Genomic DNA, 27767 nt, shown 5'->3' on the forward strand with positions numbered 1-27767 from the left:
ATCGAACGGCCGGTTCGTTGGCATCGATCGTTGACATTGTTCCGAATTCGGATACCGGATGTACGAGGATGCGTGCGTTGTCACAGGGAAATCGTAATCGTACAGCTTCGTCATTGGCCGGGCCCCGTCCTCTGCATATTTATAGTTTCATTGTCTCGCGTTGTGGTTCTCATAAAACGCGGATGAACGTGCAAATTTCTGGTATGCGGCGCATCGTCTAGACGCATCGCTTTCTTCTTCTTCTTCTTCCCCGAGTTTAATTTAAAAGGGTCGTCTTTAAATAAAACTCGAGCCGGGCAAAAATATTTTGACGTTTCGAATATTCTCGAAAATTTCCAAGCGAAATCAATCGTAACGGAGGAGAAGAGAGATTGCGAAAAATCCCAATTGTCGCGAAGAGAAAAAGGTCGACTTATTTCAAAAGCGACGATGTGTAACGGTTGCAACACGGCGAACTCGAGGTAGGTAATCAATCTCGAGATGTCGCGTACGTGTGCAAACGGTGTTGGATTACGGTGTTGCATGGACATCGAGTTATAAACACGAAAGATATTATGAATATCCATTTCGATCGATCAATTTGATAATAGTATTGCGAGAAAAATTTCACGAAACAGTTGGAAATTTTAAGGATAATTTTCTTTTCTTTAAATGGGATACGTTTATTGGATACAATTCTTTGTATTGTTCTCTTCTATGTCTGCTGTTGGCGAAGGTTATCGCGAGACTTGGTATCGTAATGCTGACAAAGCTCTTCTTATCTTCAGCTATCGCGTAATTGCCCGGTTAAAAAGGATTCACGATGGAACGATATACTTATTTTTCTTTTTTTTTTCACGAATGATTCAATCGTTGAGATGATCGATTACTTGAAAAAAATAACGAAATATCATCTTCCAATTAAGAAGATTATTTCAAATAACGCAAAGAGAGCATGTATTATAGATACACGTATGAAATACATCGAAAGATTCTGATTATACATTCGTACCAACGAGAGTAATTAACGATCACAATATATATCTGCAATATAAGATGGAAAAATTGGTATTGGGCGAAAGAAAAAGTATCGAATATTTGATACTTTGCTAACCGCGAAATATGAGTTTATTTAAGAGAGAGAAATTTCTCGGTCGTTGAAACAAGAAGCGAGAGTCCTTGATCCTTCAACCGATTCGACGAACGAGGCCATTCATAATGATTCACCGCGCTTCACTTGTTTCACTAAATCCCTTTAAACGGCCAATATCACAATTTAAAGTTAGAAGAAATCCCGGCTTACTCACGTTTCCCCGAAATTGTCTCGGCATCGATCGTACTCCTTAATTAAAACCGAGCAGAGATGTAGACGGCGAAAATTCACCACGACTCCAAGTTACGAGTAAAATTGCTGCTTCTAAATAAGCTTACTTTCAGTTAATTTAAAACATGCTGATAATAGCTATAAACGTTATTCACTTTTTCAATTAATACCCTGGATACAGAAATCCAATTCATTTTCGATCAGAGAGGACGATGAAACAATGTTTGAGCATTACTAAAATCAATCTCTGCGAAATCTTTTCAAAATTTCGAGAAATGACCCGTTAGTATTGTTTTACAGATATGGATCGTATTCGTAACGCAGTTTATTTATTAATTTCCCTCCGAAATTTGTACAAATCGTGCGAGACAAGTAGAAACGGGCAAGTTAAATGAGTGTGGCAGGCAGAGTCGGCGAATGAATGGCGCGGGATCGAGACGAAACGCGACGGATTTAGCGTGGAAAGACGAAATTCTCGAATATCTCGCGCGAATTCGTTCGTTCGTGCGATATTATCCTCCGCGAGGATCGAGGATGCCGGTCGTTTCGAACATTTTTCTTGGCTCGATACACCGGCGTCTTTCGATACACACACGCTAAGAGAGAGAGAGAGAGAGAGAGGTTTCCTTACAAAACGTCCACCTACTCGACGAGGTTGGAGCCGACGCTTCGAGACGTGACGCGTAATTGGTACGCGTGACTGGCCGAGATCGTGGTTACAAACGTGGCTTTGTTCGGGGACTGGATCGAACAGGGGGAGAAACGCGAAATAAGCGTCCATCTCGAGTCGAATGATCGGCTCGTTAGCATCGAAGAATAGCAGGTGTTGTAAACGTGGAAAAGTACATTGGGAGTAGGTTAGTTCAAGGTGAACCGATCGCAATAGTCGTTTCGCAATAGTTTGTTTTCAATTACGAAATTGTGTCCACGGACAATGGAATTTCATATTAATTTACATTAACATTAAGAAAAAAGAATAATGACGATCGTTTAATATCGAATACAATTTCGAGATGAGGAATATGTATCTCGGAAGGAAGAAAATTAGGATTTATAGAAAAGTATGAAAGGTTTGAAACGGAGAGTAATGTCGTCCAATTGCTACGTGTCTCGCGTCAGGTGCGCTTTCGAAGAATAATCATCTCGTCCCATTGCTTTGCCGCAATTTTTCGTTCTTTCACCTCTTTCGTATCGGTTGTAATCTCGATAATAAAGACACCTCTTATCTCCGGCAACATTGTAAATTTCATCCAAAAGATAATACGTACAAGATAATTAAACAATTAAGAATTAAGAACGAAATCCTTTCGAATATTTCTCTACTGCGTCGAATCAACGATTTTCTTTTCTCTCTACACGTATATATTTCGTATGTATTATTACAAGGAATTATTATACAATATTATATTATTATTATATATAATATATTATTAATATATACATTATACAATATACGTTTATATATTATTATAATTTATATATACAAGGAATTATGTTTCTCGGAATGCTGGCTGGCGTGTTTGGATGTACGATCGTGTGTGTACAAAGTGTGGAGAGCACAACTGGGAAACAAAGTGAGCCTCTCCGATAGGTCGCGATACGGTTTGTTATTAGCGAGCGCGGCCCGTGGACGGGCAGTCGAGTCTAATGGCTGTGGCGGGCGAAATCGTAGCCACCGCTTGGCTCCCTCGATATTCCACGTCGGGCTTCCTCCGCAGCAGCATCGTTCCCCCCATCGTTGTTGTGCACGTACCGCTACTACCACTACTACTACTACTACTACTATACAGCCGGACAACTCGACAACGAACATTCCATTCGCTCCTTAATCACGCTCCCTAAATAAGACGCGAGCCACTCGGGATTCCGTGACTTCCGACGCGGTCAAATCGTTGCGAATCGATCGCGCCACGAGGGGCCCGGATCGTCGCGGCCGTGGCGGTGGTGCGCGGTGGTGTGCGGTGGTGTGCTGTGCTGGTGTGCGTGCAAGTTCCGCCAACAACGAGATTCGAGGCCAAGTTTTCACGGATTCGGAACGAAATGATCTACCACAAACCGACGATACCTCGATTCCGGATCGCCGAGCGTGTCAGCCTCGCCTCCCCGAGCAATCGGCCGATCTATTCGAAACAGAGCAGCCACAACAGCACGTGCAGCTTCAGAAGCGCCGCTTCCACTCCGCCTTGTATCAATCGGTACATGCTCGCCTCTTTTCTCGAATCTAACAATTGGCCAGGGTTTTTATATCGAGCGTAGTTTAGAACGATTTTGAAAAACGGAAGTTCCTTTTTTCGAGAGATTCGAGTGTCTATAGAGTGCCATCGTATGGTAATTCTAATCCTCGTCGTCTCTCGACGACACCAATGATCCTTTGCGAACAATGCCAAATAATAATTTATTACAATCGACGATGGTCGCGAGAAGGGATTGTTTTTTTTCTTTTTTTTAAGAAACAAAGCTAACCGCTGTTTTCTTGTGCGATTACAGTATGAAACAGCCTTTGGGAAGTAAAGGACCTTCACCTGTGCACACGAGTACGCCTGCTCGATCCGGTATCCAGTCACCGAAGCCTACGATCAATGGATCCGAGCCTGTGGTGTAAGTGTTTCGCTGTTAAGCAATTTGCAATTGAACGATACGAGATAGACAAACGTATAATTGTATTGAATAAGCAAAAAGAGGATTAACTGAGATTCTCTGACAAGAGAAGAATTTAACAAATTAGAATATTTATGGTGGATTTGATTGATGTGAAATGGTATCGAAAAATGTTCGCAGGAGACAGAACTCGGCGTTGGGTAACGCTTACGATCCCAGAATGCAAGAGAGTCATTACGACGTCGTGAAGCCGATAAAGGTAAAGTAAAAATAATACGATGTGTTATTCGGACTTAGGGTTTATTCGGGTGAAATCGGGGACGGGAAGGTAATCGAGATTCGTTTCGAATCGTGATGATACGATTAATCTATCTCGCGAAATATCGAGATAAAATCCTCGTTACGACGTAATTTAATAGGAGATTAACGAGCCGTGTTTAAATGTTCCTTTGTTCAAGAATTCAACCTTTTGTTGCCTCATCGTGTTTTAATCATTTCTTTATATACCGAACGCGTTGCGCGCTTATCAGTATTGGATTGCAAGGGAACGCATTGTTGATAAGAATGCGCGTACGGGATCAATAAAATTTGTTATAACCTCGTAAAATCGCGCGTTACGAATGGCACATTCGAAACATTCGCGTTATTTTTCACGTTTAAGTTTACAATTTCCAACAGCTACTTTTTAATTGATGGCAGAATTCTTGAGAAACGATTTCATAAAATAGAAAATATACATATTTACGATTTTGCGAAACAGGTGTTTCTTTGTGCATTTACACGCGGCGTATACATATGAAATTACGGTCTCGATAATAATCGGGAAAATTAATCGAATTAACGTCCAACTTTTTTTTTTTCTTCCATTTATCTTTTCTTATTGCCATAAACGCTCGGATATAAACCCGTGACCCGTTTAGACGTTAGAGTTAGTTCTACTCGTAATCGCACCGGAGAAACTGGATTAACTAGCAATTTCCACGTAAATCGTAAATCACTCTTATACTTAGGTTTCCCTCTAATTAAAAAAGAAAAAACAAATAACACGCATCGAAACACATTCTGTATAAATATATATTTCGACGATATAAAATCGGCTTCACGCTTTGAATATTTTGCTTCGTTTTATCAATGAATGTTATATACGTATAAAAAGTATATAACAAATCCCGGTCTATAATTAAACCCGGCTAATTGAATTACACCGGTGAAAGTGTTGGAGAAACAACAAAGTTGGAGGAATTGAATTCGGCGAATTAAATCCCTCGTTCCCGACGGAATTCGTTTCCAGGCCAGAAATCGGGGGCTTGTGGATCTCGTAATCGATCGATCCGTTCGAGCAATTGCCAATTAGAGGTTTTAATCGGCGCAATTAGCCGTTCGATCGCATAACTTGCCCCTTCCGCTCCGCCTCGATCCTCCTCGATCGTTTCAAACCGTACGTCGAATCCTTTTCCGAGGAAGGAAGGTTCGCCGAGGTGATGTAACGCCGAGTTATCGCGCTCGTGGAATAATTTCCACCATTATCCAGCCCGTTTCCGTTTGTTAAAAGATCCGTAAACGGATAACGCGTGTTTACATTTGAATGTGAACCGCTCCTCCGAGAATTGAAAAAAATAGAGACAATAGAGAGAAGAGTTCGTGCTCGTTAACCGACGAAATTCCACTCGATCATCGTAACAATAATAATTCGTAATTATTCGGCGCTCGAGTATCCTGTTCACGAGGCGTCTCTCGTTACGTCATCGCGTTTAGCGTAACAGGAAAGGACTCGCTTCCGCGACGTAAAATTTCTATTAACGTTTCCATTAATATTCGAGATAAGTTCGTACGATACGTTGCTCGGTACGTTGACCTTGGTTGAGAAGAGATAATTCGTTCACCATTTCTTCTATTCCCTGTGAATCTCTCGAAATTAAAACATTACTCGAGACGAGATTCAATTATGCACCGCTTACGTATCACGCTTACGATTCCAGGTGCTCGAACCAGGTGCGATTCCGAGAACGCGACGCGGTTCTGCGATTCGACTTTATGGTCGAATACGTGATCGCCTGGATCGCCAACAGCTGTTGGCAGCGGTGTCTCTCTCTCTTTGGCCGCGTTATAATGGGTCACGGCCCGTGTTTTATCTTTTCCAATACGAAACCGATTCATCGATAACACAGTTTATAGAAATCTTGCGACATCGGCGCAAACGTGTGTTGCGCACGCTTTTCAAAGAGGATAAATCGCGTGGGTAAAGGGAAACTCGATTTAACACGGCTACTGTTAAATTCTAACTTTTAAAACGCTTCGTTTTTCGTCTTCAGAAGGAAAAGCAAATAATCGCGTAAAAATATTTCTCTGCGTAGTAAAACTCGAAGTGGAAATAAAATCGAACGAAGCGTCGTATAACGCGGCTCTACCTGTCGCAAGGTCCAAGCACGCGCCTACACTCGAAATTCTAATCGGATCTCGAGCATCGATTTACGTTGCACGATGACGCAACGTTGGAGGACGCGAATCTAGGCGCAGTCCAGCGCATCTTTGTCAGCCGATACAATTGGAAGACGATCGCGGCGGGCGGAAACGAAACCCGCCGTGTGGGCGGCCGCGGTTTTTCCGCGAGATTTTTGCCGAGTCGCAAACGCGGCGATGACAAACTCCGCAATGACAATCTCCAATTTCGATGCGCGAGATTAACGCGTGACGTAACCGCCGCGAGGAAGGGGGGGAAAAAAAATGCAAGGAGGGGAAGCGGCGAGTTAATCAAACGTATCGCGGCCGTGATTCAATGTTTATGCGCCGTGACGTTTATGGCCCGTTTAAACCGTGATGGAATGGAATCGTTCGGGGGGAGAATTTGTGGATGTGCGATTTCTGGCTGTGTCCGCATTTCGAAAAAAAAAAAAAAAAAAAGGGTGGTTCGTTTCGAAGGTAATAAAACGCGATATCGTCGGTTGATAAAACGGCGGCGAAAACAATCGTCACGATCGTTGGCTAGCTCCGTGAAACTGGACACTTGCCAGCGTGTCACTTTTCCGAAAGGGTACACCTTTTCCTACTTGAATCAAAAGCGCGACACGTAGCTTCGACCGTCAAGGTGAACTGGAAACGACAGTCGTGTGGTGGGTGTGGAGAAGAAGTCTAGTAACTCAATAATGGCACGTGCTCGTTGCTATTAATGCGCGACATTTGTTTACGATAAGTTGAGGATAGAATTTTTCAATATTTGGACTCGGTATCGGTGATTACGAGAATTTTTCGTTTCGGAGAACAAAGGGGAAAAATAACTTGTTTGTCGTTTTAACGATATAACGTTTTTTGCGATTGGACATGCTTCGACGCAATTGCTTTTTTTTCATTTTATACCTACGATTAAAATTAATGTGTAAAACGAAAAAAAAAAAAATAATACGAGTATAGTTTCGGATTGAATTATTGGCGTTTACGATTCGACTCGTATTGTCGATCGATATATATATACGTCGAATTACGCGCATATACGGAGAGTACGTGGAATCTGGAATAGAATTGCAGCTCCATCTCGTTGCATACGTGAAAATCTGTTTCTAAATGTCAGTACTCTATTATTCGCTTTTCGTTGGTGATGCAGGAATTAATTTAAAAGTATCACCGCATGAATGAGTTTATCGACGTGCCAGTAGTCTCTTTTTCGTGAAAACTTTGATTTTTTTTTTTTTTTATTAACGAGCTCCTTCACTCGTTATCTTTCCAATTCTTATTTCGAGTATTCTGCTTCAGGATTTTTCGAATCTTTTACGAGTTTCTACTTTTATATAGATAATAATTCTTGCAACGATTAAATTATCTTGCGTTTATCTCCGAGCGTTCGAGTAACGATAATTATACATTCGATATCGATATAAGCATTGCATACAAAAAATATATATATATATATACTCTTCTCACGTAATTTTTACAGTATTATGATTGCATGATTTACAAAATCATTGAGTTATTCCAAATTTTCTTAAAAAAAAAAAAAAAAACAGTAATATGTAATTACATAAAGTTATATTTATCACGGTTAAATCAGTAAATTATTATTTTTCCTTTCTTAGTTCCATCTACAAAAAATAAAACTTTCCTTACAAAAAAAAAAAAGTATATGCAAGACTTGGCTCTTACGATAATAGAATATTCACCAATTTTTAATTTCACTTTGAAAACGTTCTTTCATTCTGTCTCGATCAATTCAAAAAAATACGATAATCGATTATCAGTCGTCAAGGATGTCGAATGAACTTCGTAAAAACGCAGAATTCTTTTATTCTAAAAAAAAAAAAAAAAAAAAATTGAAAGACATCGCTTGGAGATAAACGAAGAGATAATCGAGTCGAGGAGGAACGAGATAAATAAATAAGAATAAGCTGTAAAGCGATTCGACGATTGTTGGAGAAAATCGGGGATCGTTTCCCCTCCCAGACTCGAGGGACGAAACGTGGACACGTGGAGGGTGAGGAAGAGGGCGCGTGATAAAGAGAAGAAAGTAAAGCTCGGAACGTGAAATTGGCACTCGACCCGATTACTAAACCCGGCGACCAGGGTCGTGGCCGCTGGTCTCGTTGTTCGGTCTTCTCCCTCAGTTTCGCGCGACAAACCCATAAGGTTTGACCTAATATGGAGAGTCGGAGTTTACGAATGCTATATCGGCCTGGTGGGGATCCGTATGGAGAGCTCCTGTCAGGCCTTCGGGTCTCTCTCTCCTCAACGGAGTTCCCCAGTACCTCATCGGACGTGTGTTACGCCGCACACGCGTTTCCATGTAACGTAACCATCGCATTTCCGAGTGGAACGACAGTTAATAGCTCGGGCACAGTGTGCGCGGTTTCGTGCCCAAGGGGAAATGAGCGAGAACGTTTGCACCTCGATTCGTAGATATATCCTTCGTGTCGAGAGTTGAAGGAAGATAGAGTCAACTCGACGATTGATTCGAGTCGAGTTTCGAGATTCTCTCTGTTTCGCGGAAAAATTAAGAGTTCTTCTTTTCGACGAATTCTTCTCTCCCTTTTCGGAGAACGACGACCTAGCAACGAGTAAGGAAAAATCGGGTTGGATCTCGAGAGACAGAGAGCAGCTATGCGGCTGAGCGTGGTCGAAGCTCGGCATACGTGGCGCGGCCAACAGGATTAGTGGGAAACGCGGAGATCTTTGGAGTGGTTTAATCGTTGAATTAATTGCGAACATGTCGACGTCCGCGCATCAACAAGCCGCGATACGTCGTTTGGAGGCGTTGTTCAGGGATGTGAAGTTGGAGCAGCATCACCCGGACATGGTGAAGGTGGAGATAGACTCGAGTTGTTGCGACATCCACGGGAAACACGCGAAGGAGAATTGTTGGAATCGCAGGGGGTCGATCGGCGCCTCGTATCAATACGGAAGAGGAGAGACGAATCTGGGCCGTCGAGACGGTTATCAGGGATCTTCCCCGGGCAGGAGGGGCTCCCTTGGGCTGCCAATGTCGCCACCGAAGAAAGAGCTTCACCCCTCGAGTTTCCCCAACACGTTGAGGAAGAGTCCGCTTGGCTCGTCCATGGGCGCTATCAATCACACGAGGAAAGATTTTTACGCGCCCACGTTGACCGGTTCGCCGCTGCGACGAGATGCCATTGGTAGGTCGATGGGGTGCCTGAAGAAGGACACCGCGTCGAGCTACAATTCTCCGCTGAGGCGCGATTACGTGGCGAAATCGATGACCAGCCTGCAGAGGACGATGCCTCCGCGGCGAGACGCTAATAATTTGTCCAGCCTGTTCCCGACGTCGCACAACGATTCCTCGAGACCCGTCGGCCTCGTCTCCTCCTCGCCCTCGAACAACGATCCGAAGACGAGAGGCCCGGCGAACTTGAAAAGCTGTCTGGCCGGGTCGAGCGGAAATTTAAGAAACAACTTGAACGTGACGCTGAGCACCGATCTTTCGAACGGGAATCTGAAAAAGGATGGGAAATCGATAGCGCCGCTTTCTAACCGAAGAGGCTCCTACGACAGGAGAAGGCTCTCCACGGATTCTTTGGATAATACGAAGAGAAACTCGTGGGATCCGGGTCGCAGGGGCTCTTCCGGATCGTCCGGAGGATGGGACGATCCTATTTGGGAGGAGGGAACGTTCGACGCCGACCAGGTAAAATATTCGAACGGCTGGAGGCGAGATCGTGGGAGGAAACGCGTACGATTTTGTTCTTAGAAAATCCGAATCGGACCGATGAAACGTGCGAAAAGTTTGTGCGGAATAACTCTCGAGGCATTGCTCAAAAATTCTGTCCGATATTATTAACAACGGATGAAGAAAGTCGAGCGACAACGCGTTCTCTCATTGTCTCCGCTGCTTTCCCGCGAGGGACAAGAGAAATCATCTTTCCAAGTACATACACACACGCGCGCGCGCGCGCGCGCGATGGTGAAATGTAAGAAAATGCGCGGCTCGATCGTCGTTGCACGCGCGGACAGAATTTATCGTTGCCTGTTGGATTGCGCACAACCGGCCGTGGGAAATTGCCATTCGCGCCGGCGTACGAAGCGCCCCGTTCATCGTTCCGTTTCGAACGAATTTTATTCCGATCGAAATTTATTCCGATCCGACAAAATTTCCGCTTCTCGGACGCGATTTTCTCCTTTCCTCGAAATCGATTCGCGCGAAACATCCATCATCGTCGTATCCCCCTCGTCACACTTTACGAAACTTTCATCCGTCGTTAGAAACGTCCGTTCGAATGAATTTCGCGAAAGCGTTGATTTACGAGCAACCGTGCCAGCGGTGTTGAGGTATTTTTCATGTGGCGCCGTCACATGCTAAGTGTTTGTACTTACGTCATCGGCGTGTCTCGCACGGTATGGATACGCTGTTAGTCATCGACCATGATATTATGAAAGCGTCCACCTCATCGGGATCACGCGGTTCCATCTTCTCTCGTTGCAAATTCGTCGCATTTTCGATCTGTTCGAAGCGATCGAAGAATTAATAAGCTTACGATAAAGATATCCTCGATTCTTATTATCGCTTTCGAAGCGATAAATTTCGGTCGGATGTGTTTTCGAGAAAAGACGTCAAGGTTATTTACAAGCCACGGCGTCGATTAACAAATATTTGTATTCCTGCTTCGTAACAGGCGACTCTCGAATGCATTTCACCTGTTGAATACCGGTTAAATTCATCGACTGTGTAGTTTTTCTTTATTCCTCGTTCGCACGGATAAAATCGTCATTCGTAACCCGAGACTTTTGTTCTAAACGTCGAGTATACTCAATACTCAATATATATATATATACACACGAACGTTGGGACTGTGTAATGCTTATTTAAGAATCTCTAAGAGAGAAGTTTAGAATCATTATTATTCACCGCGTGTCTCGTACATACAGGCATTCCTCGCATCGCGTAATATAGGCGATACACGGACAATAATCGTTATTCTTCCACATCGTCCATTAAATGGAAACAAATCGTTTCTCGAAGCTATTGTGAGCTGGAATTTCAGATACAACTCGCGTTAATTCACCTGTCGAAACGTTTAAAAAACCATTCGTCTTTCATACTCGTTGTTCGCGCTAGGAATTCGCAAACAGTATTTTTATAAGAAGCTTCGTTAAATCGTTTCTTGGATTATTAAATTGGATATTCGTTGTTCCAAATCCTGGATACGTTGTACACGTTATTTAAACGATTTTCATCGAATTTCCGTGGACTTGCACTTGATGGTGCAACGCGATACGGCGCATTTCCTGAAACGAGATTGTCGCAGGTGAGGCCTACGCGTGGTTTGGCCATGAGCTGCCCACTCATCCGCGCACCTCTTGTTTCTTTTCATATATCCTTCTCGCTTTCTCTCTCCCTCTGCTGCCGTTCGTCCGCCGTGTATCCTTTATGTAAACGGTGACGACCTACGCCGCTGGCCCTCGATATGGCCACACCGGCGGAATGATTTAAAAGTAGCGTCCGCGTCATTAAGAGGAGAGCCGGGCCGATCGTTTTGCGCGCGATGTCGCGATCCTTCGTCTTTTATGGAGATTTACGACTTGGATCTTTTGCAAAATCTGCGAAAACGTTCGCGTTACGAAATACGCTTATGAATTTGAATGAGTCGTTCGTGATAGTTTTCTGCCTTTCGATATTGATATGAAATCGTGTCGTATCGGCGAGTACGCTTCGAGAAAGTGGTAGCTGAAAACCTAAGTTATGAATATCATTTGCAATGTATTTTATCATTCATGTTTCGATAAATAATTTGTTGTTCAAGATAAGAGAGACAGTTGTGGGGCGCGAAAGAGGAACTAGAAAATAGAAATTGAAGAAATTAATCGGCGTCGGTTTTCACGTAACGTTTTTTATTCGGAGGGAAATATCGGAGGAAGTTTGTTTTATATAACTCGAGCGATTGATTTGATTTATGATCAAAAAGAAAGTTTTCTTTTTTTTTATGTAACGTAGCGCATCAAAAATTGAAAGGATATATAAATATATATACTCGAGAACTAGATTTTAGTAAACATATTGCAAAAAAATAGAGATTGATCGAATGTAAAATGCGGCTTTAATTAACACCGAATTCGTATCCAATTAAAGTCACTATCGAACCGTGGTGATGGAACAAATTGCACAACTCCAAAGCGCTTCCTGACGCCTTAATGACACGAAATCTCCCATGTTTTTGTTCGTTCATTCGAGTACAAAGAAACGGAAAACAAAAAAAAACAAAAAAAAAAAGGAATAATTTCACGACGAAACGCGCCACAACAAATTAATTGATTCCAAAAATTTGCTCGCATTTCTCTTTCCATTTCCACACAACAGCTTGAATCAATTACGACATTTCCTCGAAGGTATCTCGTAGATAAGATAATTAAAAATAAATAATAAACAATGCTTTATATATATATCATTTCTTCGTTCATTTATTGAAATTTCTTCATTCAACGACTATTATCTACCCTAAATTATTTAATACACCTTGCCATATTTTATTTATATATCGGTAATTAGTATTACAATACGGTGGTAATTACTACGAAAACTAAACCAGCTAAGTTCGTTCGTTCCTCGCCAAGCGTTAATCATTGCCGTAATCTCTAATTAGATCCAATCCCTAATTAGATGCTTGTTAAAAATTGCTCCATGGACGGATATATTCGTATATTTATATATCCGACGTTGTAACACTGCAAGCAAACCGAATCGAAGGAGAGGAGAAATTAACGTCGATTCCTTTCAATCTCGGCCATCGACCCTGCCGAGTCCAGCCGATTTCCAAACGGTCGCGGCTGATGGATGAATCGACAAGTTGCACGACAAGTCATTTTCCGCCGGTCGATCCGCAAATCGGCTCTAATTCCTGAAATCGCGATTTACGTTTTGAAACGGCACGTGACGCTCGCTTTACTTCCGGGACACGCGTGCGCGCACGCGATTTCGTGTCGTTCGTGCTTTCTCGTTTCGTATCACGGAAACCGTGCTGCGTCCAAGAGATGATTGACCGAAACAGATCGGCGGTACCGTTGCGACTAAAATACTTTACGTGAACGATTTGTCTGGCCAAATGAGAAAGAGAGACGTATATTATATATACAGATGAGAATTTGTTTATAATCGTTGTACAAGTAATGTAGGAAATAAAAAATGAGGCGTGGCTTGTTAATTCTGCTTATTGTATTCGCAATATCTATATTCTTCGTTTTACACGTTGAAAAAAAAGGAAGAGAATAACTCTATCGACGCGGAACTTTCGAAGACTTTTGAGACTTGATACCCCGTTTTCTTGCTTCGCTTCGATAACGAGTTGGCTGCATGCAACTCGAGGGGAAGGGGAGAATAAATGGTGGGATTCGCTACGAGAAATAAGAATTGAAAGATCGGGGAGGGTAAATACGGAAAATAAGGTCAAGTTCGAAGTGGCTTCGTGCAAGGAAATCGGTGATTCACGCGGCGTATATCTAGAAACGAGGGCTAGTGAACCTTGACATTTCTCGCCAAAGAATTCTTTTCTACTTTTACTATTGACGAGCTAATTAAATCTTGGATTACGAAATGCTTTTAAAAAACTTGGAAAGAAAATTTTTCCAGGTCGTCGATCGATTTCAAATGAAATTTTGCAAAAATTCGATCGCATTTCTTTTTTTTTTTTTTTTTTTTTTTTTCTATATATCCGTTTGATATCGATTCACGTAATATCGTCTGTAATTACTTTACCCTATTGAATTTCGATATATTGAACGCCGTTTCTGTTTAGAATTTTAAACGTCATGAATTATACGAATGGCTCGTTACCGCGGAATAAGTAAGTACCACCATGAGAAGTGAATATTGATTAAACGATACCATTTAATATAATCGAAGCATCGTGAACATGATAGATTCATCAAGTTGAGTGAAACGTGTCTGACGATTACCAAGTATATATACGTATCGATTTATTTTAAGAGGGCAGTTTAATACTCGAATTAAGAGAAATGGAAATTGTACCTATCTTCATGGCTTGTTAATTAGGTGAAAGTCTTGCGCTTGAACAGCATTGAATGTTTATAATTCAGTGAAATCATATCTTTTCTTTATTGCATGATTCATCCACCGATTTGCTATAATTCTATTCTTTTTATCGACGATAAGCTTCATTGACGTCGATTGTGGTCAAATCTCTAATCGAACGGAACGAGTAACGTAGCGTAGAGATCTTTATACGAAGATTTAACGCAGCGACATAAAGATAAAATTTAAAACATGCGTTCAATATGTTGTGCCGTGGAAAGAAACGTAAAAGTATCGAGTTTTCTTTAATCTAAAAAGTTTTTAAAAAGATCCTTTAATTATGATATAAATATTAATTAAAAAAATAGAGAAATTGAAAGAAATTTGACTTGCACTAATAATTATACCAAATCTTATTAAGATAAAGTGAAATAGGTAAAATAATTTATATAGTAATTAACGTAATGAAATAGAGCGATATTTCATTTAAAGTTGTGCAAAATGCGTAATTAGAGATAGAAATGTTATAAATGATTTTCTAGATTTATTAACGATTATAATTGTTGCGTAAAATAATTGTGAAAATATTGTTTTTCAAAAAAAAAAAAAAAATAAAACAAGGATACTTTGAATTTCAAAGGACAAAAAATTCGCTATTTGTAAACGTCGGTATTTCAGTTTCCACGATTCGTCCGAGAGTGCTGTTTTACCGACTACGAGCAAAATCGTTTAAAATCTACTCTGCGTTACCCGCCAAGCATAGCACCGCGACTTTCGATTTCGTTGGGAAACAAGATCGCGCTTTCTTGTGATTCACTCGATTCCGCTCGGATATCATTCTTATTCTCTATATCAATATAAAATAAATGTATATTGTCGGAATAAGACAATATCATTTGAAGTTTTAACGAATCTCGAAAGGATATGTAGGACAAGTTCGTTGCACGAACGGATTCTCGAACCCGACCAGGCGGATCTAATAGTCATCAACTTTCTTATAAATTCTTTGTGATTTTCACGAGCACACTCTTTTCTCCCGATCATTCCGCTAACGTCTCGTATTTCTACAACAACCGTCAGCCTGTAAATATGTTACAGATCAGCGCGCATCCATGCTGCGATTCGAGGCTCCCGTATAATCGAGTTTACATCGTTCCGAATATCCATTGCATTCCACTCTGTATATATCACCATATATATGCTGACCAACTTCGTAAAGTAACGACATCTCGATATTCTATACGCCTCGAGCCATCCTCTCGACCAAACGATCCAGAAAATTTCGTTCTTTCGACTCTCTCTGGAATATCGATCCACATTTTCCTAGATTCGACACTCCAATACCACCAAACCGAGTGAAAAATTCCACGCAAACATCATTGGATGTACATCCAGATGAACACCGTCCATCCAAAACGTTGCGAAAAACGAACGATATCTTTCGGGTCCCAGAACGATCGCACGGTGAAAACGAGTTCACCGGAAACGCGTTCAAAACGATGACTCATCAACAACAGAATCGTGGCCGGGTTTCAATTACGCAACATTTCATCCATCCTTGGGCAGAAAATTCTCCTTACCTTAGAATTTCCAACCGGGATAACCGCGGGAGCGTGCGAAGGCCCGCACCTTCGAATTTCCACACGCAGCGTTGCCGCGTTAAGCCTTTTAAGTTTTTCGGCCAGAGTCATGGTTCGCGTATCGCGACCGGACGAAGAGAAAGATAATTGCGATAATGGCGTGCACTCGCAGACACACTACTACCCCGTTTATTAAGATTTTTCGCGAGAGCGAATCAATCAAGCAAATACCCAATCCCTCTACGTTTTTTCACCGGCTACCGGATGAAAGAGAGAGGAGAGAAAGAAACGAGAGAAGAAAACGGCGTGCAGGATGTTGTTGCGCAATATACATGTACATGTTCCGATTAGGAGGTCTCAATTTTGTCGCGAGCGGTTGAATTACGACACGATCGAATCGAATAGCCGACCGTTTAATCGGAACCGTCGCGGTTTCTTGGTTCCCCGAAGCGAAAAGATCGATATCTCGAAGCGGCGAGACACGGTGGACGCGCGCCACGCGGTGCACGATACACGGAGGGAAAAATAAAATATGAAATGGAGTTTGCTTTAATTTCCAAGATCGAACTTGCTGGCTCGACCTTCGATTCGACTCGAGGCAGTGACTAAGACTCGATATCATTGTTCGATTTAATTTTCAACGTGTCACGCCATCCAATTACGATCGATATATATAGGGAGAGAGAATGACAAGCCTGATACATGTGTTACATCTGTGTTTGCGTATATAGCTCTGGAGAATCTATTAAAATTATTCAGCGAAAATACATTATTATATAGCCACGAGCACGCGATCTCCGGAATATGAGATTCTCTTCGATCCTCCGATGTAAATATGAATTCGAATTTGAAGCGAATTTAAATTTAATAGAAAGCGACAAGATTACGGGTAAGGAGTAATAAATCGACACGGAAAGTTTAACATTGTAGAGAGAAAGATCGTCTGAATCCTCGTCCTCTCGATGATAAATATTCATCATATTGGCGATGATAAAATAAGTTATTGGTAAACAGGTAGAGAGAGATGTAGGTAGGCAGGAAATAGAATCGTCGGGACGTTGGTCGCAACGTTTTATTTTTAACCCAGATTTGAATACGGTATAAATAGAGTTTCGTTGCTGTATCTCGACTGCAGCTTGTTAAATTTTTAAACGGAAAGATAGGAGGGTTTTTAAGGTTATTGGGCAATTATAAAGAGATTGGAAAAAAAAACATTGGCGTCGTTGCTTCTTACTCTCGCGACGTGGAATAAAATTGCGTGGAACGTAATAAGGAAGAGGAACGAAAAGAAAGGAGAGAAGCGAAATACCGTACGAGTTTTCATTTTATTTCGTGACTTTTCGTCGTTTCAAACGGGTGAAACTTGGAACAATGGCGTAATTATTAACATTAGAAAGTCAACAGAAATTGTTCAGAGAGACGGTTCATCGCTTTATTTTTAGGAAGTAAACCTTATTATACTTTACAATCTCCAGAAAATTAGCAAAATTATCGAAACAAAATTTATATTCATGTATTCAACACAATGCTGTCGTAATTCATCAATTCATCTCGAGTCTCTGGCCTTTCACGATATATCTACGCTATAATTTCATTGTCCTGCATTTCCTTCTATCGTTCGTGTCTAAAAAAAAAAAAAAAAAAGAAAAACATCATATCCTCCACTTTCTCTGTTTAAAATCTCTCGAGAATGCCCACGCGCACAGTTTCCAAGATATACGAGAGACATATCGATGATAGAAGGAATAAGAAGAAATGTCGAATAAAAAAATTTTGTCGCCGAATAAATGCAAAGTAAGCGAACGGACGTAAAATAAATTTGAAATTTTTTTGCCATCCCGTTTTATCCGATTAATTGATCGTGGAAAGAACTCTGTAGAGACTCTGTGGAAGAAGGAGGAAGGAAGACGTTTATCATTCGCGCGTCGTCGAACGTTCATTCTCGTCGAAACGAACGAAGGGGCGGGGAAGAGACTCACAGTCGAGCGGATAACGCGAAAAAACGTTTTCCTCGTTTTGGCACGGTGCCAATCGGATATGATCGGCATAAAAGCGGACGGCCGGATCACGTCAATTTACTTTTCGTGTCGCAACTTTCTCTGAAATCCGCACGAGATACCCTTATCCCGATCGCTGCGTTTATTCCCTCGTTTTCTCCCGATTTTGACATCCATTTTCGGGGGAAAAAAGTCGATCGATATCGATATCGATACGAAATCAATCCGACAGTTTCTCACTTTTACTCGAACGAATCGATCGGATTCCTCTGACGATCGATCGATCGATCGATCGATTACGCGCCAGAGCGTGTAAAACTAGCAGAGGGACCGTTTAACTCGATCGGGAAAGTGACTCGATCGGAATAATTGGAGCCATCCAACCGATCGTTGCAACTTGTTCGATTATCGTTGATCGCGTTGACCAATGTATAAATCGGCGGCCAGTTTTCCGCGCAATTTCGCTCGAGTCAGAATTCATCGGCTCGCGGTTTTCTCCATCGGTTTGAATCGTTGGATCGTCCGTGCAAGCTCGATTTCGAGCGAAAGGAAATGTTGCGTGGGCCACGACACGCGATAGTTTCCCGCTAATAATAAAAGAAAGAGGAGAGGAGGATCGCCGCGAATTATTAACGGAGCGTATCGGAGAAAGCTGGGATGGAAAATTGATACCGTGATCGTCTTTTAGGATTCCCTTTTCTCGGATGAAGGAAAAACTATCCGTGGATGATTCGTTTCATCGCTCGGGAGAAAAACATGATTCGAAGCAAGATGATTTGTTGAATATCGATTCGACGCGCGACCGAGTTTAATCGGTTAATAAATTTCTTCAAAGATCGACAAAGAGTTTGAATAATCGATAAAAGTGGCGAAGAAGCAGCGAATGTTTACAGTTTATTCGCGTGAAGAAGGAGAGGGGGGAAGATGAAAAATCATGATCGAGCTCGCTTGCTCGTGGAAAGTTATTTCGCATTAAAAAACTTTTTAACAACTGTTGGCGGTTGAATCGGTTCTTTACACCCACTTGCTTCTTACTTCCTGCGTGTAATGGGCGATGATTTCCCTGAGTGAATTAAAACGAGCTTGAAAGGATGGCCGTAGTGAAAGCGAGGGAGACCGTAGAAAAGGAATTTGGTACCTTTTTAATCCTCTTGTTATCCGCGATTCTCTCGCGCGTAGCCTCGAGGACGATTTTCTACCGATTATTCTTCAGATCGTTTCATCGAAATTCCATTATCCATAACGATAACGAGATTTAAAAGTTTCTCGTGTAAATTATTCCTATAACTTGACACATTGACATCGCGATCGATAATTTTATCGTGATTTCTACCAAGTTCAATGGAGAGGATTTGAAACAGTTCGAATCTCGCATAAATTGAAAGAACAAATTTTTACCGATTATGGAAAAGATTTTTCAAAAATATTTTCGAAGTTATTCTCTAAGATTGAAATAATTCCATAGCAAATATTAAAAGTTGGAAGATTGCAAGTTTAATCGACAGGACAGGAATTTGAAACAGTTCGAATCTCGTGTAAATTGAAAAAACAAATTTTTACCGATTACAGAAAAAATTCTTCAAGAATATTTTCAATCTTCAAGAAGTTATCTCGATTGAAATAATTACACAGCAAATTCGCTGATAAATTATCGATTATTAAAAGTTTCTACGTTTTATCCTAATCTTGAAATAGAGAATTATCAAATTTGGAGAAGACAAAAATTTAAAACAATTCGAATCTCTAAATTGAAAAAGCTAATTTTTACCGATTACAGAGATTCTTCAAAAATATTTTCAATATTAGCTTGGTTAAAATAATCGCACAAAATTGGTAAATTATAGATTATTAAAAGTTTCTATGTTTTATGCTGATCTTGAAATAGAGAATTATTAAGTTCAATGGAGAGGATAAGAAACAGTTCGAATCTCTAAATCGAAAAAACAAATATTTTCAAAGTTACCTCGATTGAAATAATTGTACAACAAATTCGCTAGTAAATTATCGATTATTAAAAATTTCTCGGGTTTTATCCCGATCTTGAAATAAAGAATTATCAAGATGACTATGAAGAAGACAAGAATTTAAAATAATTCGAATCTCTAAATCGAAAAACCAAATATTTTCAAAATTACCTCGATTGAAATAATTGTTCGCGGAAAATTGTTCGCAAATGATGGATTATTGCGCGAATACGATCTCAATAATTAATCATGGCCCACCCATGGTCGCGATATCATCGTCCACGAGCGAAACCTGCGCCCGTTCTCGGTTCGCGCCGCGGACGCCGAGACGTATATACGTCGGGGATGAGTCGTAGAGGAGGCGAGTGGTAGGGAGATGAAGTTTCAATCCCGCGAGTAGAAGTGGGTCGTTTCTCAACGAGAGGCGAAGTCGCTCGACGAGAACGCGTCGAGTACGCACTCGTTCGCTGTACTCAGTTGAGCACAGTCGTCTCCGATCCGCGATCCACGATCCACGGATCTCTCTCCCCTCTCTGTTTCTTAAAACAAAAGAAAAGAAAAAACCCGCGAAACCATCCACGTTTGTTTCGAGCAGCGCGAATTTCAACGAAAAAGAAAAAAACCGAACGAGTCGTCGCCTGGTTTCGAGCAACTCTCTTCCCAACAAGAGGACGAAGAAGAAGAAGAAGAAGAAGTGAAAAGTGTCGAGCGGGAGGGAAGGCGAGAGGAAAGCGAGGAGGGGAAATCCGTCCGCTGCCGATAAATACGCGTGGAAAGTGGTGAAAATCTCGATCCTTTGTTCTCCTCGCTTCCTTTTTCGGACGTTGAAATGAAGGCTCGTCGAGGGCAAAAGTAACGTAGCCATGGTAAGATGAAGGCGATCCGGGCGAGCGCGGTTCATTGACTCTCAACCTCGAGGAATCGTGAAAACGTCCGGCTGGAGGGACTCGATATGGGCGACATCCGAGTGCTGGATCCGAGGATGGATCCCCGTTTCGACGTTTCGAAGCAATCCCGACCCTGGCCCCCGATGTACCGCAGCCACCCGGCTGCGGGGACCGGCAGGGGGCCGTCGTTTTGCTACCGTCCCGTGCCCCTGGACGCGATGGCCCCCCAGTGGATCCCGCCCCACGTGGCCGACTACAACTACGTCCCCGCGAGGATGAGCGCAGCGAGCTCGAACAAGGGCCGCGACTACTACTACCTGGCGCCGTTGTACAGGAACGCGATACCGCCCCCCCAGCCCATGTCTCCGCTGCAGCTGTCCTCGGTCGCCGTCTCGCCGAGGATGTTGATGATGGACGCGAGGGGCAGAACGAGGAGCTCGGCCGCGTTGTGCAGAGGCAACGCGCCCGCCTGCACCTGCTCCTCCGTGGGCAGGACGAGGTCGTTGGAGGATGTGAGGAGCGAGGCGAGCGAGTGGGAGGATTATCAGGACGAGAACGGGAATCATCTGCAGAGGAAGAGCTCCAAGAACGGGGGGAATATGTGCAGGCAGGGGAGGCGGTCGATGGAGAACCTTCTGGACGTGGAGACGACGGGGGAGCGGGTGCACGAGTTGAACACGTTCGACAGGGTTGCAGGGGGACGCGGTTGCAGGAAACAGGAGGACGAGAGGAGGAACGAGAGGCCGGGAAGAAGACGCGGCAGTTACATGGTTTGTTGGATGGATTTTCCTGTTGGAGGGGATAGATTGAATTGATCGGGCCAGATATTTTCTTTGATTGTTATTAGATAGAATTAAGCGAGAGTTAATTCCGTTCTTGTAACTTTATTGAATTAACTTAATTTTCTAGATCCGTTTTCTCTCTTCGACGCCCGCTCGTCAAAGTGGCTTTCGTTCGTGAATGGTTCCGGTAAAACTACTTTTACTGGGAACTTCGATTTGCTCCACGAATCGGTCGCGCTTATCGCCTTCTCTCCGTGCGCGGATAAACGGGTGTTTTAAGATTTAATGGAAAGTGTTCCACGAGTTTATCGCTCCAGTTTCTAATGGTTCCAACGCCTGGTTCCGGAAGTCCACGTACGCTCGCCATAAATAAATTACTCTCGGCAACTAAATCGTAACGGAATGATATCACTTTATATATATATATATCAATCCAGCGTTCTCCGACGCTAGGCCACCTGCTCCTGCATCGATCAGAAAAACGGAATAATTCTATCGATTTATCTTCGATCTCGCTCGCAATGTACTTTTCAACGTAATCTCTGTTATCACTTCGATTACCGATCGGAACACAGTTGCAACGTAACGTAATAGGCAAATAGGAGATATTGGAAAACTTATTCCCAGGATCTTCTCTCTTTAAGATATCGTTGTGGTAATTTTCCAAAGAAAATTTTGTTTAATCGGGTAGATCGATCGCTCCTTGTTAATAACGAACCGTTGTTAATGAACCGTAATTTTACTTGACCGTGGGTAGAAAGTGTTCCCGATCGGTGACCTCGAGTTAATGCACCGTTACTCGTTCATTAAAGAGAAGAAGAGAGAGAGAGAGAAAGAAAAGAAATCGATTCCATCATCGGGAACAATGTTCATAGATCGCTTCCGTTCGATCTTCGATCGTTTTCAGGAATCGAAATTCGTCCGCTTAATTTCTCGCATTTCAGGCATCGCTGACCTGATCCTCCTTTTAGAAATTTAATCAACTCGAGGGACCAAGTCATAAACCGAGTTTTTAAATTGTTGACTAGTTAAATAGACCGTTCGAATTCGGGGAGGCAACCGCGCTTGAAATAATACGAATAACGAAATCGATGGATCGGAGAGAGATCCGTGACGATTTGATTCCGTGATTTTTCGATCGGTCGAGCAAGATCACTCGAGGACAATTAAAACACGGAACATACTTTCGAAAAAGCATTTTTCTGGTGAAAGTGAATCCGCCAGTTGTGCAATCCGAAGGCGTGAACGAGGACGAGCCGAACGACGCCGGCTTCCGTTTAGAACACGGCTCTCTCGATATTTTTGTTTACGGCCTATGAGATTATGTATGGAAAGTGGAAGTAGCTTATGGAAAAGTAGTCGTTTCGAGTTTAATTATCGTTGCGTTCGTGCCACGATTGCGAAAGGCTACGATTGTACCGATGTAATTATTATCTTTGCTTTTCTTTTTTTTTTTTTCAAACTATCGTTCCTATCAATCATATCGGATATCGAAATGATTTTAGAACGATCGCGTAAAAATTTTCGCATTTAAACTTTAGCTTGTAATAATTTTATTTAGCAAAATGTTTCTTGTCAATTTTTGGTTATCGGAACCAATTTACCTATCATTCCATACTTTATCAATCACAAATATTTTATTTCCACCATTTCAAACAAACTTGTCAAGTTTTTTCTTGCCTGCGTAATGCCTCTTTCAGCGAGAAAATGACCGCTTAGATATTGCTATTAACTCTGCATCAATGTGTTTTTGCAACGATGTACGATAAATGTTAAAAATTTAACGCATCCTGGGTGATTTTTATTGCTGGACAGGCGGCAAGGACTTTCAAATTTGTCCACGAGTAGGAGAACGGTTGAACCGTGACCAATCCGCGCGCGAGTTGCATGGCAAACTTCTTAACGCCCGAGGGGGAGCATCGTTTGAACTATTACGTGATCTATCGGTGGAAAGGCCTCCGGTTTGGAAAAAGTATTCCTCGATACCGGTTGTGCCGGCGGTTCGATAACGACTCGAGTAACTTATTAAATTGCTCTTTCTGCGTTCCAGTTTCGTTTCTTTTTTTCCCCCCTTCGCGATTTATGGGCAAACTAGTTCCTCGAATCCTCCATACATACGTTATCTGTTTGCGAGTAATTGTTTTTCCGAGTTGAATGTTTTCCTCACCGAATGTATTCTCTTGTGCGATAACAGATTTGTCTCTTGGTCTGCAAAATATTCTTCCCTAATCTACGTTTCTGCGATGCAAACTTGTGGATCCCAAATATTTGTTCTATAATTCTTTGGGATATTCCACGCGTACAAATTAAGAGCGTTGATCTTGAAGGATGGTTCCTTTCGCCTTCGAAAGGTTTTTTCTTAAAATTTTCCGCTCGTCCTTTTCTCGCCTCTTAAGCTTGTTAAAGCAAAATAAGCGAACGACAGCGTGATTTTCGAGCGGTGAAATTCGGTTACACGTGTTTCGAAAGTTCCATTCCTGCGAAAGAAACCCCGCGAGACTGTCCACGATACTATTAAGCCTCGTCTCGTATCTTCGATATCCTGAAACAGCCTCGCCGTATGAAAAAGTATGTCGCAACCCAGATCCGCGACGCTGGGGACTGGTTTCACCGGAATTCGCCGCATATCCCCTGCATTTCTGACGCTCTTAACAATGATTATATCCTCGACGATCCATCTGCCCGTCCCAGAGAAAGGACACGGCTTTTTTCATCGGTCTCGACCGGTTCCTCGTCAAGAGTGAAAACATTTTTGTTCCGCCATTTATTCGCCGAGACTGTTGTGGAAAAATGTAGGAAGCTCGATATCTCGCCAATGTTATCGCAAAGGAATTGATTTTTTCCAATATCGTTTCCAACGATTGTTCCACAACTGCTTGCACGTTTCTAATCGCGCCATGACACGGCTCGTTGGATAGTCCTCGAGGATGATCGAAGACCTTCGCCGTTTCCTTCGCGTTTTTTTCTTTTTTTTCTTTACTGTTGGTTGTACAGCATCCTTTTGAGATTTCATCGATTATGAATCTCGTAGCATTTAATAGGATCGTTCAAAGTGATGGAATCGAAAGTTGCAAATGGGGAAAGAAAAGCTTCGTTCATTGATTGACAGTTTGCAGGATTATTCGTGAAAATTTGAATCGAATTTGATGGAAATTCGATGGGATCTTCGTTGGCTGAAAAGCTAAACGTTGGGTGAAACTTCTGAAGTTAGCAATTAATTTCTGCTGAAATTTGTGGCACAATTTCTCGATTTTCGTCCGCAGTGTCGTCTCGCAATAATTAAAAGAGACGAACGAGGAGATAATTGACGGGTTGAGTGACCCGCCGGCTAGAAACTAGGCTTCGGATCCATTGAAATTGGTTTCTCGGATGGTTTGCTCGCGTTTCGTTTCCGGATCATTAAACACAAGCCCGAAAGAAATTGTGGATGAAATTTTTCGTTGGTGGAAACGAGACGGACAACCCTTTTCGAAACGTCCTCGACGCCACGTTTCCATTAAAATTATTTTCCGCGAAAATTCTCATCCATTTTATTCCGTGCCCGGGCGTCCGTCGAAAACGACGGAACGGAATAAATCTACCGCAAAACGGAAATTGCTTGGTATAATAAGAGTTTATTGGCGATCATAAGCGTTCGACAATAGCTCGTAAAAGGGGACTTAAAGATTAGATCATAATTGTACGTATTCGATTATTTTTCGTATTAATTTCTTTTTCGCTTAACGCACTGTTACATACCGTATTAGCGGTTCGCTTATATTACTATATCCCCTCGACCAGCGCAACACAATACGGTGAACATTGATGGAGAAACGGTGTTCGTGACTAAGCAGCAGCAAGCGTTACTGATGTTCCTCGAAACCGTTCTCCACCTGTCTCGTCCTAGATCTTTCTTCGATTTTTTTTCACCTCCAGCAGGCCCTCCATTTCGCAAACATCGAAACTTGCTACCGTTCCAACAAAGTAGCAATCTCGATTTTCTCATCGAGACGAAGAACGGCGCCGAGTAAAAGAAAAAGAAAGGAGAGGGGGAGAGGAGAAAGAACAGAGAAGGAATATTCTCAAATAAAAATCGACGCGAATTCTCAAACTTTGACAACTTTGGAGGATGATTTTTAGAAATCGGTTGGAACGACGGGGGGGGATGTTTAGAAAGGTTGTTTCGAAGGTGGCGTAAATCGAACGGAACGAATCGAATCATTGGGGAGGGGAGGGGTTATCGCGGGAAATCAAACGTCCATCTCGTTGTGCAACAAAATTATTAGCTGCGTGTAAAGTTAATGGATACAACGCTCGGGAATAATAATCGTCGTTGCATCAATCATATCGTGTCGTCCCGATCCGCTGATTCTCGCCGGGGAATCAAAATTTCCCTTTCCTTTGCTTCATTGTTTACTTTCACAACGTTATCCGTTCGCGATAAATCTTTTCTTTTCTTTCCTTTCTTTTCTCGCGTTTCGAATCATCCATGTTCCGTCGTAATCGTAATCGAAGGCTAACTCGTTTCGATATCGATTTTCGATCCAGCATATGATATTTCGCAAAATAATTAACATATTTCTCTATTTATTAATCCTTTCACCACGAAAAGCGAATATATATACGCACACACAAGTATACGAATATCGAGTAATAAATTATACAAAAGCGTGTTTTCATCGCTATCGCGATTAATTGTACAAAGTATTTAAACGAACTTATTTATTTTCTAACAACCATTTTCTAAGAAATATTACTTTCGAGCGGTTTCCACATCGAGGAAAAAAAAAAAGAATAAACGTGAAAAGAGATCGGCGAAACGGAAGATAAGAGAGATACGGAGTAGTCGGCTACTCGTTCGTTTTAATTGCCCTTATCCGGAGATAATCGCGGGACGAAGACCTCGCGGTCGAAAGTAAAAGGATAGGGGGGGAGGCATGCAAATCGTTGTGCAAGAAAGAGCCGCAAAACCATCCGGATTGTTCACGAACGAAACGCGCGAGAAAAATTGAAAATTTATCACGGATATATTTTCTCTCCTCTCGAACGTTCGCGTTGCTGCCAACAATTTTCGCAATTGCTACGTCAACCGCGACTATAATCGGCTCGTATGACGTTGTAGGAAATCGAAGGAACGATCTGTCGAGAAGGAACAGAAGGAACATTTAACGAGCCGCCCTGCGAAGGAACGGATATGCAAAACTGGGTTACGACGCGATCGCTTGGAAGATTGTTTCGTTGCCCCGGTTGCGGATATCGAATCGTTTCATTCGATTCATTATTTCCCTTTTTTTTTTTTTTCCTTTTCATCATTATATTTTTCTCGAGAGTTGGCTGCTAATTCATCGAGCCGTTAAATAAACTCAACAGATCTATCTTCTCTTGAAATGTCAACTCATACCTCGACTCTTCTATTACCAATCTTCGAATGATAATAATAATAATAATAATAATAATAGTAATTATCGACGAGAGAGAATTTGCGATTAAACCCATCACGGATGATAAATCCGCCTCGAGTAGGAAACCTCGCGAGGGGAATTAGCATACAAGTAAACATACGAGTGATTGTGTGTGGAAAAGAGAGGCGTTAGAAATCCTTTCAAGGTCTGACTTTCTAATTCTCCCCGAGTTTTCGTTCCCCGTATCCCAAGCTACTCGTTCGTTCGTTCTTTCGTTCGCGAACGAGCCGTTTCAGAAAAAAACTGGTTCAAAACGTAAAGAAAAGTGTATCGAGTCACTTTTCTGACGTCAATTTATATACATATACATATAATCAAAATGCTTTTCAACGTTTAATTAAAAGTTTCGACTGGTTTTCCACGAATAGTAATCGCAACGAACCGTCCGATAAAATTTTTTATTTTTCCACGTACGACATCTTTGGCCAACTTTTGAAGTAGCAGAACCAAGTAATACCAGAAATATGTACTTAAAATTCTTTTTAATGGAAGCAAGGAGAAGTTATTTTAGAAAAGTCTCGAAATATGTAATTTCGAAGTACGAGTACGACAAGTGTTATTTAAAGTATGTTATGTAGATCGTGTGCAATTTCACGTGAACCGGTTGAAATTTTCAAAGTCGAAATGTTACCATGTTTAAAATGTCGAGCGTAGATATCTATAATTATATTTTTTTTTTAAATCTCTTTAAATCGCATCTTGATTTCTTTCTCTTGCTGACAATTATACGAATTGATTTCGATTTCGATCTCG

General features: G+C 41.9%; 1 protein-coding gene across 5 annotated transcripts in view; it reads left to right on the forward strand.

The window, feature by feature from the left end:
• LOC410771 (WD repeat-containing protein 47) overlaps positions 1 to 27767 on the forward strand; it is a 61216-nt gene that overhangs the window by 24722 nt on the left and 8727 nt on the right. For 4 of the 5 annotated variants that reach the window (XM_016918148.2, XM_016918144.2, XM_006557369.3 and 1 more), the window contains exons 5-6: positions 3791 to 3901; positions 4082 to 4160. In XM_016918148.2, coding sequence (XP_016773637.1) covers positions 3791 to 3901; positions 4082 to 4160 — 190 coding nt within the window. Of the gene's footprint in view, positions 1 to 3790; positions 3902 to 4081; positions 4161 to 20309; positions 21562 to 27767 lie in introns of those variants that run through there. The other variant, XM_006557372.3, reaches the window with a different exon arrangement.

Source organism: Apis mellifera, linkage group LG1 (assembly GCF_003254395.2).
Source record: "Apis mellifera strain DH4 linkage group LG1, Amel_HAv3.1, whole genome shotgun sequence".
Lineage (NCBI taxonomy): Eukaryota > Metazoa > Arthropoda > Insecta > Hymenoptera > Apidae > Apis > Apis mellifera.